General features: G+C 38.7%; 1 protein-coding gene across 2 annotated transcripts in view; it reads left to right on the top strand.

Annotated features, from left to right (window-relative positions):
* Positions 1-12,629, top strand: part of PCGF6 (polycomb group ring finger 6) — a 28,486-nt gene extending 15,857 nt beyond the window's left edge. Inside the window, exons 9-10 of one of the 2 annotated variants that reach the window (XM_056351473.1) lie at positions 3,296-3,382; positions 10,961-12,629. In XM_056351473.1, the coding sequence (XP_056207448.1) occupies positions 3,296-3,382; positions 10,961-11,017 (144 nt within the window). In that variant the 3' untranslated portion in view covers positions 11,018-12,629. Of the gene's footprint in view, positions 1-3,295; positions 3,385-10,960 lie in introns of those variants that run through there. The other variant, XM_056351474.1, reaches the window with a different exon arrangement.
* Positions 12,630-16,151: the final 3,522 nt, after the last annotated feature.

Below are 16,151 nucleotides of genomic sequence, written 5' to 3' on the forward strand. Positions count from 1 at the left end.
GTTTATCTGGTATGTTAAGACTTCACTTATTTCTGTCTACCACTTGAGCTGACTGACTGTAGTTTACTCTTTCTGGTGCTTTGTTTTGATCTCTATGCTTTGGGAAACGATTAATTTTCTGTATGTGTTTATATATATTTCTAATTACAAGGTCTTTTTAATATTCTTGCTGGAATTTGTTGGGGGGGTGTATGAAAATAATTTTTGAGCAACTGGAATTGCTAGTAAAAGCTAAGTAGGTAACATTTAATCTGAGCGAAATACAGGCTATGGTGTTTGGAATCCATTAGGGACTTGGCTTCAACAGCTGATGCACGTCTGTGTGGTTTGTGTTCTGCTGGAGAGTGGGGAGAAAATGAGAAGTGTTATTTCCTTTGAGATCATCCTGAGCAGCATTATGCCTTCTTGCCGTTCATTCTGTAAGGATGAGAGACACTGCTGAAAGACTTGCAGCTCGGCTGGTCTGAATGCATTAATGTAGCTTATGGAATAATCCATAATCAGATCTGTGTTCCTTAAAGCATATGTGTGCACACTGCAGCCTGGGGGAAGACTGGAAGGAAGTCTGTGCTCATACAGTGTAGTTGTTGATGCAGTTTCTTTATGCCAGTCTTAGACTTCGTAGCTGGTGCCTGTGAAAAGTAGATAGTAGCTAGAGGAAATGGAAAGCTTTGCCAGCTTTTTTAATAACTAGCTCAAATGCTCATGTCAATCTCTAAAACTTTATGGTTTCCTTGTCCTTCCCTGGATAGTATGGGTTGGCATAGAAACTATTGATTGAGGTCATCTGCTTTCTGGGCCAAATTCTCCCTTGCGATTATTCTTATGTGGGATGCCCCTTACATGAAAAATTTCCATTTTTATCTCTGTTACTGGGTGAGTATTAATTTAGAATTGTCTGTTATTGTGGCTTTTAGAGAAATAGCTCCAATAGCGAACATGACAGCTAAAGAAAATAAATGGCATAATGGAAAGTCTAGTCTATTGTAAGAAGCATTTTAACAGAAGTGACTTCAGTGTTCAGTAGCTACACCTTCATGTTCCCTTTCGGCAAAAGGTCAATCTGTATTTACTGCTGTCTCATGAGCTATCAGTACTAGCTGGCTTCAGTTTTACCAGTCAGTTGGATCTGTAGTAAATTTATAGCACTTGTGTTGCTGGTGCCTCTTTGGTAATGGAATATATTAAATCCTGTATGGCACAAGGATTCCTCTGAGGCACATTTCACAACTGATTTTTCACAGTGAACAGGGTTTTTTTTTTCATTGTATGGTTTATTCTTTTGTCCTTATAGAATGAATCCTAGCATAATAGCAAGCAGAGATGCAGGCTTTGGTGCCGAAATGAGGAGATTAGGCATTTGGTATTCAGAGCACTCTTAACATGGTAAATGTGAAAAAACTCTTCTTAATTTATTAGAAGACACTGGGTCTTTAATAATTAGTACTAGAAATGAGCAGCAGGATCAACAGTGGGTTATTTTCAAACAAGCATTCCGATTCTGTTTTGTCAGCAGTTGTCACTATGTCTGTTTGCATCCTATATTGGGCAAATAGATTTTCTATTTCTGTAGAACATATAAAATGTGTATATCTATATGTTTCAGTGGGAGCAGGATTGAGTTTTCAGTGCCTTATTGTATAAAAATTATAAAAGTAAGCTTATAAAGCAAAAGTAATTAAACCTATATATCACTGGAAAGTGAAGCAGACATGTCTGTCTTCCTGCAGTAATAACTGTAGAGAATGCATGGAAAACAGCAGAAGTAACTATAACCAGCTTTCAAAAACAAAAAATAAATTTATTTCTTTCAGGTTCTGTATTAAATACATGAAATGTTGATTTTAAATAGATATGCACGTGTGTATGTACGGATCAATATCTAATCAATATTTAACATTTCGTCCAGATTAGTTTTTAGTTACTGGTTTCCTCCTAGAAGCTAAAAAGCAGAAGTAATACAAGCAGCTTACATCTTCTGCACATTAAGATTCAATCTAACATGAACAGAGTATTCTATATCATTCTCATACTATACAGATGGTGAGGGGAAGTAAATTAGCCCTTTTGAGCATCTAAGGAGTAGAATTCCCGTGTTGCTGATTCTCAGAATGTGGTCTGCCAGCATGAGGCATAAATCTTCCTGAATGTCTCCATGACAAACAAGAAAGAGATAGTGGGTCAGCATGCAGAAGAGCATAAATCCAGGGCAATAGAATAGCTGAAGCACAGAGTGCATTCTATAGTGGAAAGTGGCCATATAAGAGAATACGTAATGATATTGCAGTATGCTCCATGACTACTGCAGTGGCAAAGCTTAGATGGTTTCCTTGCAGAAAGCTGTGGGAAGCTCATTGTCAATGCTCTTTAATTTTGAGGTTTCATCATAATTCACAGATGAGAGCCTTTTCATTTCTGTATGTAGAAATTGTTCATAAGGAAAATGTAACCAGGCTGCAATTGAAAGAGACACAGTGCTGTGTTAGCTGCTTAATTTGGAATGTTGGAGACTGGATTTATATTATGCACAGTAAATTTGTAGTAACTGTATAAAGAAACTTATTTTTCATAATAGCGAAGACAAGGAATTCAGAATACCTCATTATCAAGTCTCTTTTTTCCACAAAGTTACAGGTTTTGTGGGCAGTTACTTAACAAAAGTGCCTTCTCCAGAATTGCAGACATCATTGACATAGTTTAGCTGCAGTAGAGGACGTTGCTTAGAACTGCTGAGTATGCCCTTCACTTGTATCACTGAAGTATTGATTGCATTTTGCAGGAGGACTGTGTGACATCCTCGTACAGTGAGCTGTTCTTTTGTACTAAAACACTTCTTCAGAACAGTCATATTAAGCAGACTTACTCGTGTTTTCTCACTCAAGAATGAGGGCAGCAATAGCTCATTTTCTGTCAGTGGCACAACTTGCCCTCTTTTGCAATTGATAAATGACTCTGGATGTTTGTGGGATCATTTTAATACATGATCTAAATTCTCATTAAATTCATCACAGCTATTATTAAACAGTGTTTTTCAGCAAACACCCCAAACTAAGAGTGGAACAATAAACTCTCCTCCCTGTTACAGAAGTGAGCCTCAGGTCAGGGGTGGGATGGGAGGCATTAGGGCAGTGCAATAGTGCTGTACATGCTAAATACATTTGGACAACAAGGTAAAGATGGCTTTAGTGTATAACATGCTAGAATTTAACTCTTCTAATAAAATGTTAAGGGCTTAGATACTGTTTTGCTAGTCCAAAGATAGGTTGAACTTGACCATGTTCCTTTTCTTTCACAGGTGGACATAATATGTGGTGATCACCTGCTAGAACACTACCAGACACTGAGGGAAATTCGTCAAGCCATAGGAGAGAGCGCAGTGCAGGTACGTGTGACAGCTGGGGTTAGTTCCATGCTTTCTATTTTAAAATAGAAACTTCTTTCTTAACCTGTCAGGTATCATAGAATGATTGAATGGTTTAGGTTGGAAGGGGCCTTTAAGATCGTCTAGTTCCACTACTATGGGCAGGGATGCCTTCCACTCAAAGCCCCATCCCACCTGGTTTTGAGCACTTCCAGGGGTGGGGCATCCCCAGATTCTCTGGGCAGCCTGTTCCAGTGCCTCACTACTCTTAGTGAAGAATTCCTCCCATGTATCTAATCTAAATCTGCCCTCTTTCAGTTTAAAGCCATTACCCCTTGTTCTGTCACTCCATGCCCTTGTAAAAAGTCCCTCCTCCAGCTTTCTTGTCAGCCCCTTTAGGTACTGGAAGGCTGCTCTAAGGTGTCCCCAGAGCCTTCTCCAGGCTGAACAGCCCCAACTCTCTCAGCCTCTCTTCACAGGAGAGGTGCTCCAGCCCTCTGATCATCTTCACAGCCTTCCTTTGGACTTGCTGCAACAGGTCCATGTGCTTCTGATGTTGAGGGCCTCAGAGCTGAACACAGTACCCCAGGTGGAATCTCAAGAGAACAGAGTAGAGGGGGAGAATTACCTCTCTCGATCTGCTGGTTGCACTTCTTTTGATAGAACCCAAGATATAGTTGGCTTTCTGGGCTATAAGTGTGCATTGCTGGGTCATGTTGAGTTTCTCGTCCACCACCACCCCCAAGTCTTTTTCTTCAGGGCTGCTCTGAATTAATTCTCGGCCCAGCCTGTATTTGTGCTGAAGTATAGCACCAACTTGTCTGAAGAAATCACTTAGAAAAATCTCTGCAGCTTATGCAAAATGTTTGTTTATGTTGAAAGTAGAGTTGAGAAGTAGACCATGTGCTGAGAGTGTTCTTGATGGTTTGATGATGTTCTGGATATGAGATTTTTGTGGTTGGGTTTGGGTTTTTTCCTATTCCAAAACAAGTTGCTATCTTATACCTGCCTTACTTTCAATTAACATTCCTTCTTTTCCTCCCTGGCGATTGCATCTCTGCAAGAAATTAAAGGACTGAAGCATCCCAAATAAGGCTAGCCTTGTGACTGGGTTAGGGGAATGACCTTGTTCATAAAAACACAAGCCAAAGATAAAGAGTAATGAATGCAATTAATTTGCTTGATGCATATTATACCAGTCCTGGTCACAGCATGTGTGTATAGCCAACTATTTCTTGTTGGTAACTTACTATCTTAAGTGCTGCTGGCTCTGCAAATAAGAAAGCATTTTTTTATTTCCTTGGGAATCTTTTCAAACATCTTTATAATGGGAAAGCTCACACCATTTTAGAAGTACAGCAAAAACAATGAAGTAGTCTTCCCAGTGCATAGTAAGATGCAGATGTAAAATCATGACGTATGGTAAACTGTATGTTAATCTAAACTTGGAAGTCTGAAAAGTTAATGTTTAATACAGTGGGAAGAAGTAGGATTTAGATTGCTTTCCAAATAAAATACCAATCTAAGCAGATTGCGGAAGGGCTGAAATAGTAGCAAATTCAGTTCTCTTGGCTCATTTGTGCATACTTGCAGTCTTTTACATTTAATTTTTCTGCTGAGCCCTTTCATGCTGCAAGAGGGCTTCTCTGTTGAGGCAAGAAGTGGAAAGCTAATTTCAAGATATCTTGGACAATGTGTCACCCGTAGTTGATTTGAGTCACTAGGAGGGATCCCACAGTCTGGGCAGTCATTGTGTGGCTCATGCTGGTGTTGGCAGGCATTAAAAATCTTTGAGGCTTGTGGTGTGTTCCATAGTTTCTGTAGTCAAGGGGAATAAATGCCGTACTTGATGTCTTAGCTGTTTATAAAATAATATGAATTAAAAATGAAAAATGTAACTTTACCGACTTTGGGGAGCAGGGCATAGAAACCAGGAGGAAACCAGTACTGGTAACAAACTTACTTCTAAAGTAACAAGTTCCCTGTAAGTAAATAGAGCAATCAACACATAGTGATGGAAGTGCCCTCTACTAAAAGCTTCACTAAATTGCAGGGCGATGATTTATTTCTCAGTCCAGAGGTGTAGTCAGATGTACATGCTTTTAGACTTCATCTTAGCGTGAAAGCTTTTCATGTATCAAAAAAGCTCTTGCGGAAGCACTTTAAGGAAAACTGCATCAGTTTCATTTGTTGTTGGAAATGGATCTGCCTAGTTTAGTGTCTTTCATTTCTTGTCTGAATTGGGTCTGCCTGATTCATGTTTAGTGGCCAAGTACCAGTCAGCAGCTCAACAAAGAGAAACAGTTGTCCTGGGGCACGTTCTCCAGCGAGGTTTCAAGTCTCGTTATTACAAAATCAGTATGCTAGTGATGAATTCTCACAAGCCTGTTCTACTGGGCAAACAGACAGAACAAGATCTTTGCTTATTGTGAAGTCTTGTGCTTTCATAGTCACTTTTGCCAGGAAGTTTGAAAGATCAGGTTCATTCTTAATTTTTCTTCACTTTGTTACAAAACCTCTTAGGGTGCCAAATAGTTACAGTAGAATGTTGCAAATAGACCGCAGTTGCTTCTTTTGTGATATGAAATAATTGTGACATTTTCATGTTTTATAGTCCCATGCTGTATTATTTTTCAGAAATGAAGAAGGGGTGCATTTTTAGGATTAAAAAAACCTTGGAAAATGTTTTAGATAATTATCCAGGATAATAAAAATTGATAGGTCAAGTTCAAAAATAGTAATGCCTGTTTTTTTCACAAAGACCTGAAATTCAATGAGGGGCATGATTATCCTGGCCCAGTGAGACTACAGCTACGGAGGAACATTTGATGGATTTTACATTAAGCTCCAAGGACATCTTGTGCCATCATAACCTTCCAGCCTTTCCAAACCAGTGTTGGAGCTTAGAATGCCCCTAACGGCTCTCACTAGGATGCTGAAACACTTTTCAAAACTGCTGTTGTCATTTACCAGTTTCTGACGTTCATTGTAGGTGATTCATGCTAAGAAAATAGCTTCAATAGCTACTCTAGGAAATACGAAGTCATTTAAAGGAATAAACATCGGAGTTTTTTACTTAAATGAGTAAAGTCACTGTTGGGAGGAGAAAAATAACTGCTTTTCTGAACTGCATTTTTCATTTGCAGATTCATTCGTGTCAGTAGGTAATTGTTTTTGCTGAGAAAAATTATTTTTAAAATGCAGTTAACTTTCTCTTTGCCAAAGGCATTAATTTTAACATGCATTCTTTGGCAGCATTTGTCTTGGAAGTTTCTTCGAATGCATTGCAGCATATAAGTTATGTGTGATTTATTTTTCTGGACTATAATCACCGTGATGTTTTTTTAGGGGCTTTTACTCCTCCTGGATGGCTCTTAAATGCTCAAGATTGTTTTGTGGAGATTTTTGGTGTTGGGGTTTTTGTCCTACTGAATAACGAGGTGTAGTAGTGGCTTAGAGCCTCAGTAATTTTAAGTGTCCTGTAGGTTCAAGCCAGCAGGATTTCAGCTGTTCTGTATAGCTCTGTGTCTTTCCAGCAGGTATGGGAAGATAAGTGCGATCTGATGGTAAAAATATTCCTGACACTGGCTGCATTGTGACCTGTTTGGGTTCTTTTAATTGGAGTAAATAGGCAACTAATTCTAGTGGTTGAATGTAAACAATTAACATGTTAGTTTGACTAGTTGATAAAGGCTAAAAAAAAAAATCAGGAATAAATCTTGTTTAATCTTGTAGATCTCAATATATTTTAACATTTCTGAAATTGTGTGGTTGATTGAATCTTTCTAATTAGCTGGAGATAAGATACCGAGCTCTCTTTAAGGCAAAAATGTAAATTTGCTGCACAGAATTTATATAAAAAGTGACTTTGCTTAGTTTTTAAAACAGTGTAAAACTTGTGGAATTTATTGCAAGGAGAGATCAAAGGCACTGATAGAAAAATTTAAAAGGTTCAATTTTGTTACCAAGCACTGAGATCTGCCTGTAATTCAGTTTGATCAAGTAGCTGAGGAATGACGTTTGTTATTAACTGTATGGGAATATAATTTCTTCCCTGTATTACCTTCCTCCCCTGTGCTGCCCTAATGTAACATGATCCAAGCTGCTAGTTATTTTCATTTGTCTGAAACTGTCCTTCTCGGAGCTCTGCATCACTGATGGATATAATAAGCTCACACATGGGAAAAGCTGAAAAAGGGTAGCTTCCTTTAGGACCTTAGCCCTTGGCACAGAGGTCTTGCAGTTTATAGTAGTCTCTTTGTAACTCTCACTTTTGTGTAACCCAATGCTATTGGGTTGGGGTTTTTTGGTTGCCTGAGGTAGGCAGTAAAAGCTGTGATCTAATTTAATTACTGTGACTGTGACCCTCTAGCACACATCTGCTGTGGGGATACTGAATTTGGAAAGTTGCACTTCTTGTTGCTGCTGCTCTTTACAACATCAACAGCTGTATATACTATGATGTTTCAGTCTGTCATTCCCACTCTGAAGTTTATAGCCGGGTGTAACAGGTGGGGTACTTACCATTAATTTTTTTTTGGTCAGGTTCACAAATACATGGTGAAGAACACTGGAGAGTTTTGCTTTGCTTTTGGGCACATCTGAGTTAGCCTGATGTGAGATTTGTAATAAGCAGTGAGCGCTCATTCTCTGTTTGGATTTCCTTTTAAGAACAGTATCTAGAGAAAGCAGATGAACATGTAGAAATGTATAGTACTTAAAAAGTAAATAATCACAGACTAAGCAGTGCCAGTACTGGGTTAAGTCTCAGCTTCTCTTTGTACAGAAGGAATTGCAATGGGTTTGACCTTTGGTTTAACAGGTATATTTCCTGTGTAGATATGATTTCTTTAAATGTCTTGCTGTCAAATGTACCACTTGAAAACTCTTTTATCAAAGAATACATTGTAGCATTTTTTCTTTTAAAACTATTCTTTCCCTTAAACTCTGCTACAGACAAAAGTGGTTTTGACTACAGTTCTCACAGAAAGGAAGCTTTAATGTATCTTATTATTTCTACCGAAGTAGCTAACAGGCACAAGGAGTAAGTATACCTTTGTGAAGGTGTAACAATATACGTGCCAAGGGGTTCGTAAGTAACTTTGTAGTACCTGCTCTAACTAACAAGAAGTGAGGACAATCAGGTTCCTATCTTCATATTGCAACACCATCATCCCACTTCGTGCTAGGTCCTGAGTTAAAGCTCCTGTCTCTTCCTTCCATCTTTTCAGGACTTTACAATGTATTTTTGGTTATTAATGGATTGTTTTCATTCCTGTCCATCAAAGTTAAGGTTGATTGGCATCTACCCTACACTACGCCCTCATTTGTTGTCGTAAGCATCCTTTAAATGAAGTGAAGCTGCGTGAGACTCGTGGAGCACATTTGCTCTGAAGCTGTTTGTATCACCCGTAGATGTAGAGATAAAGAACATACATATTTCTGTAGCATGAACGTAGTCTCTTCTAGAGGTGTTTTTGTGTGCTGTCCTTCTTTTCCAACATGACCCATCTGGTTGGTTTTGACAGTTCTTATAAAAAAAATACTGTGATCCACTTTTCTCAGTACCTGCTTTTTAATCCCTTTTTTCAGACCTTCAGTCTTGATCTTGTGACTGACATCACCATGTCCAGAGATTTTGGATTTGATTTCCCTTAGATTTGACTTGTGGTTGCCAAAAGTTTGTAGATTCAAAAGCAACTGACCAAGTTTGTAGAAGAAACACTTGATACAAAACTATTTTGACTTAGGGCTCAGGAACTTCCTGAGAGACGCTTCTGAATTTGAAAAATGTTATAGGGAGGTAGCACACTTGCCCTTGTCATGTATTTTTGATCTAGAATTTCACTGTGGGGCTAGGTAGCCCTTTGGTCTGCCCTGGTATGGCCATTCTTAGGACTTTACATTTTAATTATTTTTTTTCTAATTGGCTCATTTTTTGGTGCCCTCTTTTCCTGACTTAGAATATTAATCTCCTCTTTAAGTAAATGACAAAATCTGTAGCCAGAAGCAGAGCTTCAGGTCTTACTAAATGAGCAAGTTGGCTGAACTAATCAAAGTACTGCTGTTGCAGATCTGTTCTCCGTTGTTATGAATCTTCTTTCACAGTCACATTTTAAAACTCCGATAGCTCTTCCACTGTCGTCTTCTTTTGAAAATAACTGCACTTTTCTTCTTTTTTTTCCTTTTTTCTTTTTTCTTTTTTTTTCTGCAAAACAGTAGCTTTATTTCCAGTGGCAACATTTAGCTGTCATACAAAGTTAAATAAACTAATGGTAGAAGAGTAAAATAATTACACACAGCAGCAATTAGGGTGATTTTCTCCTGAAAGAGCTTTGTGACACTAGAGGCAAAATTTTCTGGTTTTCTAATAAGAGGTCATCTTCCAGACAGAACATAGAGGTGTTGATAGGTACAGTCTGAAAAGAATTCCCAAGGGAAGAAAAAGGGCATGTCATGGAGGTGTGGAAAAGCACATTCTGTCTTCTTGAGATCAATTTCTTCATCTTAAATTTCCTCCAATGCAAAATGGCTCAGAGGTGTTTTTTATAAGTAGTTGAGGCTACACCAACCAGTCAAAAGCTTTTTTACATAGATTACAAATTAGTTTTGGAAGAGATAGATATATTTTAAATATATTTTAAACACTGTGTTTAGCCTAATATAGTACTTTCTACTGTTACCGTATTATAATACAGAACTTGTAAAGTGGCAACAGGCTTGTTATTATTTTTTTGTGATTGATTTTTTAATTATTTTTCCCATGCTGATATACCCCATCACACAGAATTATGTAACTTCTCTGAACCATATGTGATCTTATGTCCTGTATGTTAATAGACAAAAACATCAGAAGCAAAATATCGTATCAGTTCTAACATCAGTTGTGATTAATGTAGTTCTTTCTTCAAAAGAAAACTTTTATTAAAGCCAGTCCATATAAATAGGTCTAGTGCAACATCAAATTCCCAGTAGATCAATAGTGGAAGCAGACTTGAGTGCTAGACCTTTCACCAGCTGTGTGTGAATTAACTGATTTAAGTAAGGCTAAAGAGCTGGGACGTGTCCTGTTTCATAGGTGAAAGGTTTTTGTATTATGTGGAGCAGTCTCAGACGAGGAGAAACATGACTAAAGGGATTATTATTTTTGTGTAATCCCTTGTATTCATTACTTAATAAATGTGTAGTAGTAGTCTGGGCTTTTCCAGTACAGCTTTTGACAGCATCTTCTAGAACTACTTAAGAGATTACTTTTTTTCTGCCCCACAGTGTCATGTGGAAAGCAGCATGAGTTGTAAACTAGCATCTGATCTATGAAGATGAGATAATTCCATTATAACTTCAGAATAAAGCAAAGTACCAGATTTTACTTTCTTTTTCTTTTTAACACCCTTCTCCATCTCAGAAGGGAATGTAATTATTTGCCTTGATATTTCAAAACTGGCATTCACCGTATGAAAGGGACATGGTATATAATGGTGAGTGAGATTGCATCTGAGGTTCTGCCATGCAGTGGCTGTTATACCAGGCGGTGACAGAAAATGCCTCATGGAGAAGGCAAAGTGGTACAATAATACAATTTCTTTCTCTTCTCTCCAGGATGGTTTACTTGTACTGCACTATGGCCTGGTAGTATCTCCACTAACTATAACTTAAAGATTGCTAGAGTATCAGAAGGAAAAAGAATCTGAAGTCATCAAGCTTCTTCACTGCTGTTTTTCACCAAAGAAGGCCATCGTGTTTCCTGTGACAGGAAGCAAGTAAAAGGAACCACCACTAACTGCTCTATGCTTGTATTTTAACATCTGACATTACCACTGTAAAAAATTACAGTTTCTGTAAGTACAGCTATAGATGTTGCTATGCTATGTGTTACAAATTACTGTCTTCAAATTTCACTCAGCTCAGGGAATTTAAATGCTCAGAGTAGCTGCATTTTTTTTTTTTTTTACTTTCTAAAACCACAGGACTTCACGGGGTGAACAGCCTTTTTTTCCTCTAAGCTATGAGACATTGTTTGCTTTCTAAGTGTCTAGCTAGAACAGTGCTCTCAGGGATGATCTTCAGTGGGTAGTATAAGTTATTCTGGGGAGGAGACAGTTCTTTGCCTAAAAAAAAAAAAAAAAAAAATGTACTGTGATCATCTGTCTTTGGATGTGATTTGGGGAAAGGAAGGGAACTTTAGAAATGCAGACCAAAACAGGTAGAAAATGACACATTGTAAGCATTTTTTTTTGACAAGTAGCATTAAATTTAGTTGTTTTTCTTGAAGAAAGACAACTTTCTTTGCACTGGAAATATATTTGCTGGTAGTTTGGCTTATACCAAATGGTATATCATGCATCTCTAGTCTTAATGGAGATGAACTGGCTATGAGCTGGTTAAACTATGCATGGGAGAAAAAAAGTAGCACCTCTTTCTACCTGCTTGCTGTATGTAAAATAATCACTGTCAGCCTGATTCTGCTAGCATGTAAAATCTCTCAACTGACTTGACTGGCAGAACCGTAAGTCTTTTGTACTTTAGCACATCTCTTTCTAGCAGCTGTGAAAATGGTAGCTTTTTCCACTCTTTCTAATGTGTACCTAGCGCATTGTAGTGGAGATAAGGGTTGAGTAATGTAATACTTGCCGGTTGCTACCAGTTTCATGGAGAACATTAGGTAACTTTAATCTTAACATACTAAAATACTAGGTTTTGTGACAATTGTAATACTTCAATTGTTGTTCTGTTTAAGATTTCCATGGTTTCTTGTGCAGTATTAGGGACCAGAGCTTTGTGTTTTGTGGTCTTGCTGCATACTAGGTCATCAGTGCAGAGATTCATGAAAGCTACCATTAAGCACCAGGCTCCCTCCCTTCCCTATAGTCAGTGTAGGGAAGGGGAGGACATTCCTTTCTAAAGTGTTTCAGAGCACCTAAGTTAGCTCAAATGCACTTGCTCACTGTCAGCCTAAGAGGACTGGCATCCTTTGTCTAAAGAAACCTTTCATGAATCCTTCCTCAGGTGTTTACCATAAATGTTCAGTTTTGTCTGTGAAGATGGCATCACAAGAAAAAAACACTCTTGTTTGAAGTAATTCTTGTGATGCTTCTAAAAAATGTAACAATTTCTAGCTACAAATTCCTATTTTACCTTTAAAGTTTGTATAAAAGTAGTGTTTAAAATGCAGCAGAAGATGAGATTATTTTGTAAACACTTTGAGTTGTGTTGATAAGAGATTATATATTGTAACAGTAAAATAAAGTTTATTTTAGCCAATTTAAAATTGAGCTCTCGTATTTCCATGCCGTGCTCCCTATGTCAGCCTCAGAATTATAGCAGTTGACACTGAAGCTGCTGGCTGTGCTCTGGGGTTATTAGAATAACAAATCTCAATTAGGAGGTTGAATGTTCAAGGGTAGTTTAATAGCAGAATCTCCACTGAAGCTAACTGTGGTATTGTTGGCTGGAGTAACATGGAATTTCTGGGACTCTCCTCTTACTGAGGAGTTCAGTGAGAAATAGTCAAGATGATTTTTCAACACCAATACAGGAAAAATATTCCTATGCAGTTACAGGACCTCTTTTTTTCAAAGCATGCATCTTTTTGTCAGAGCCACCTCTAGATTATTTTCGTTCATGTTTATGGCTGCTGTTATCAAGTCCCCTGTGAACCACATCTTTCTCTGCTGCTCTGACCATCCTGGCTTTATGCAAGGCATCTAGTTTGTTTACTTCATACTGCCACTTCCTTTTTCGTTATCACTCATGGTTTTGTTTTCTGTGCATAGCTCTGTGTTTAAAAAAGTTAGCAGTATAGTCACTTCTTACATCTCAAATTCTTCCCTAATCCAGGCTTGAACTTCGTGTCTGCAGAAGGGCTTATTTGCAAAGTTTAACAGCTATATAGAAGCTGATAGTGAATTGAAATTCATGTCATTCTAGGGTACTGGTGACTTGCATAGCCTCAAGATGACTATGCTGCCACTGGCTCTGCGGTCAGTGTCAGTTTGTTGGTTTGGTTTGGTTTCAGGGGTTTTTTTCTAAAAAAAGGGCTTCTGGGTATCTTTAAAGAGAGGTTTTCTGTAGGGTAAATCACATGCCAGTTAAAATGCAGAAGGCCAAGACTTCCTACTTGGTTTTTTCAGGGGCTTAACAGATCTTCAATCCTCCTCATTGCCTTTGATGTTTCGGTATGAATGCTGAGTGACCTCTTATTTCCCATTTGTCCACATCTCTCTTTCTGCCTTACCTGCCTTCAGAAAGCATATTCTTAGCTTAATTTTCCTGGTTGAACATCCTGCTAGCTTTCACCTTAAAGCATACCCTGAAGGCACTGATGTTTTATCTGCTCTCCAGCGTCTGCAGTACCCCCTGGGACACATCCGCATGCAGCTGAGGTGACCTTTAGCTGTTGCCAAGGCTGATCTGCAGGCTGTGTGGTTTCCTGCATAAAGATAATCATTCTGCTTACTTTAAAATATGCCAATCTTCTTTCAGCTCTCCTGCTGCTGTTTTATTTCTGTTGGTCTTCTAATCTTTGCTTTCCTTCCAGTCACTTTTGGTCCTCATGATAAAGAGCTTCTGTAACAACAGACCCATCTATGGGATGGCATCTCTGCCGTCACAGGACATGAGACAGCTGCATGCTCTGGAAGTGAGGCAAGGTGTGCTTGGACTTGGTCATTATTTTACAGATACTATTGTTTCTTCACATGATGAAATAATTCTGGGTTTATTTTCTGGTTACCTACTTAGCAGTGACACAGATCCTAATTAAATACGACTTGTACTGCAGCATAATTCTGAGTTGCTTTACAGATCTGCTAGTTCCCAGGAAGAGGAGATGGCGAGCCCCCGGTATCATGAGTTCTTACAAATGCAGATCAAGCTACAATCAAGCCATGAGCATTGAGTCATGTTGGTTACGTTCTGCCTGTTTTCTTTGTTTGATACAGATTTAATGTAACAAGAAGGTAAGGTCCAAGAGTCTGGTGAAATGGGCAGCTGAGCCCTGTAAATGGAAGGGCACTGTGAATTATCATTTATGATCTGAGCACCAATATTGCACCCAGCCTTGATCTGCATTGCTACCAGACTGTGGCACACCTGAGCCAGCAGAACCCTTAACGCTCATTTGCATAGCTGTGAACAATGAGTTCCCGATTCTACGAAAAAATCATTCAAGCTTGTCTAATACTAGTCTCTGTAGAATTTCTTTTCAGGGAATCATCAGGCATTTATGTGCAATGATTTATGTTAATGCATGTTAACAGTCATTAACATTAAAATTACATCCCTGGCATTTTTTCACTTTTCTTCAGTGGGGAGTATCATTATTATGAAATTTGTGCTCCATGCAAATGAGGGGGGGGGGATTCACTCTAGCAGTCGAGAGTGAGCCTATTAACAGACGTTGGAGTTTTTATGTATTCCATCTTTTCCTTTTAAAGGGAGATGGTCAAGTCGTTCACATAAATCTTCTGTTATGCTGCATGCCTAATGCAGTGCACCAGGTACCAGCCTGAATGTTTAGCTGCTTTAAAATATACTTGTTCTGCTGTGATAGATGTTTGCTGAGAGATGTAGAGAATGTTGCAAATAGCACATTCTTAGCACTTTTGCTTTTTATTTGTTTGTTCTACCTCCTTTTTTTTTTTCTGTAACCCCAACTAGTTCAGCATGAAGAGAGGCAGCAAGGTGATCGTAAGCTGAATTTTACTCATGTCATCCTTAAGACACCCTTGTTAAATGAGCCAATGGATACTTGCTGAGGTTTCAGAAAGTTGCCATAGATACAGGTTTAATCACTGAGCGTGTCAAATTTTACTGGTTTTGAGAGATAAATGATTATCCTATGGCAAGTGAAATGCAAAATTGATTGGCTGCCCTGCAGCTGCAACATTCTTGCTGGAGCTGTATCACCTTTTTTGCTGGGACTTTATTTAGTATAACAACAATATATTTGTGTGAAAGCAACAGTCATCTGCAAAAGAAATATTTCCTGAAGTGGAAAAGAGAGCTTGTATTTTCTAGTTGCATGGTAAAATAGTCTATTTGAAAATGAAATCTTAAAATTACTGTTTTCTTTGAAAGAAAACATTAACAGTAGAAAAGTAAGTGGTGGGGACCTGGCGAAGACTGAGGAAAAATGATCTCTCCTGGGAGAGCTGCTTTGGAGCCCTTTTCATGTGTTGCTGGGTGGCATCCAGTCATTCCAAGATAACCACGAGCGCTCAGAGTACACTGTTTGCAGCATGCCTTTATGTAGCTTGTGGTGACAAAGCGGTTATGTTAAATGATGGACCAGTGTGTCCTTTCTTGCATCTACCTGGGACTGAAAGGTGAGAACTCATTAGGTGAGAAGCCCAACACCCTTCACAAGAACCTGCAATCTCCTTTTTCTTCCTCACAGGACATGGGGAAAACATTTCACCCATTGGTGGCAATAAAATAGATTGTGTGCCACAACATACAGCACAAGAGTGGTGGTGGCGTTCCTGTGCCTGAGCGGGTAAGCTGAACACGGGGGTGCCTGCATTCTCTTCTCAGCTCTGTCCTTGGCTTGCTGTATGACCTTGAGCAGAGTTCTTCAGTTCTCAGCTCTGTCCATCTAGAGCAATAATTTCTATGAAGTGTGCATGCAAACTCCACGCTACAGCTGGGTATGTGAGGGTGGGCAATGAACAGACTCTACGATCAAGATCCCTTCATGACTGCAGGCATAACAGGACTGGAAACTGTACCTGTTTGCCAAAGCCACCAAGTGTGTGGCGTTTACGAAAACTACTCTTACTTGCTTATCACT

This window comes from Falco biarmicus, chromosome 9, assembly GCF_023638135.1.
Source record: "Falco biarmicus isolate bFalBia1 chromosome 9, bFalBia1.pri, whole genome shotgun sequence".
Taxonomy (NCBI): Eukaryota; Metazoa; Chordata; class Aves; order Falconiformes; family Falconidae; genus Falco; species Falco biarmicus.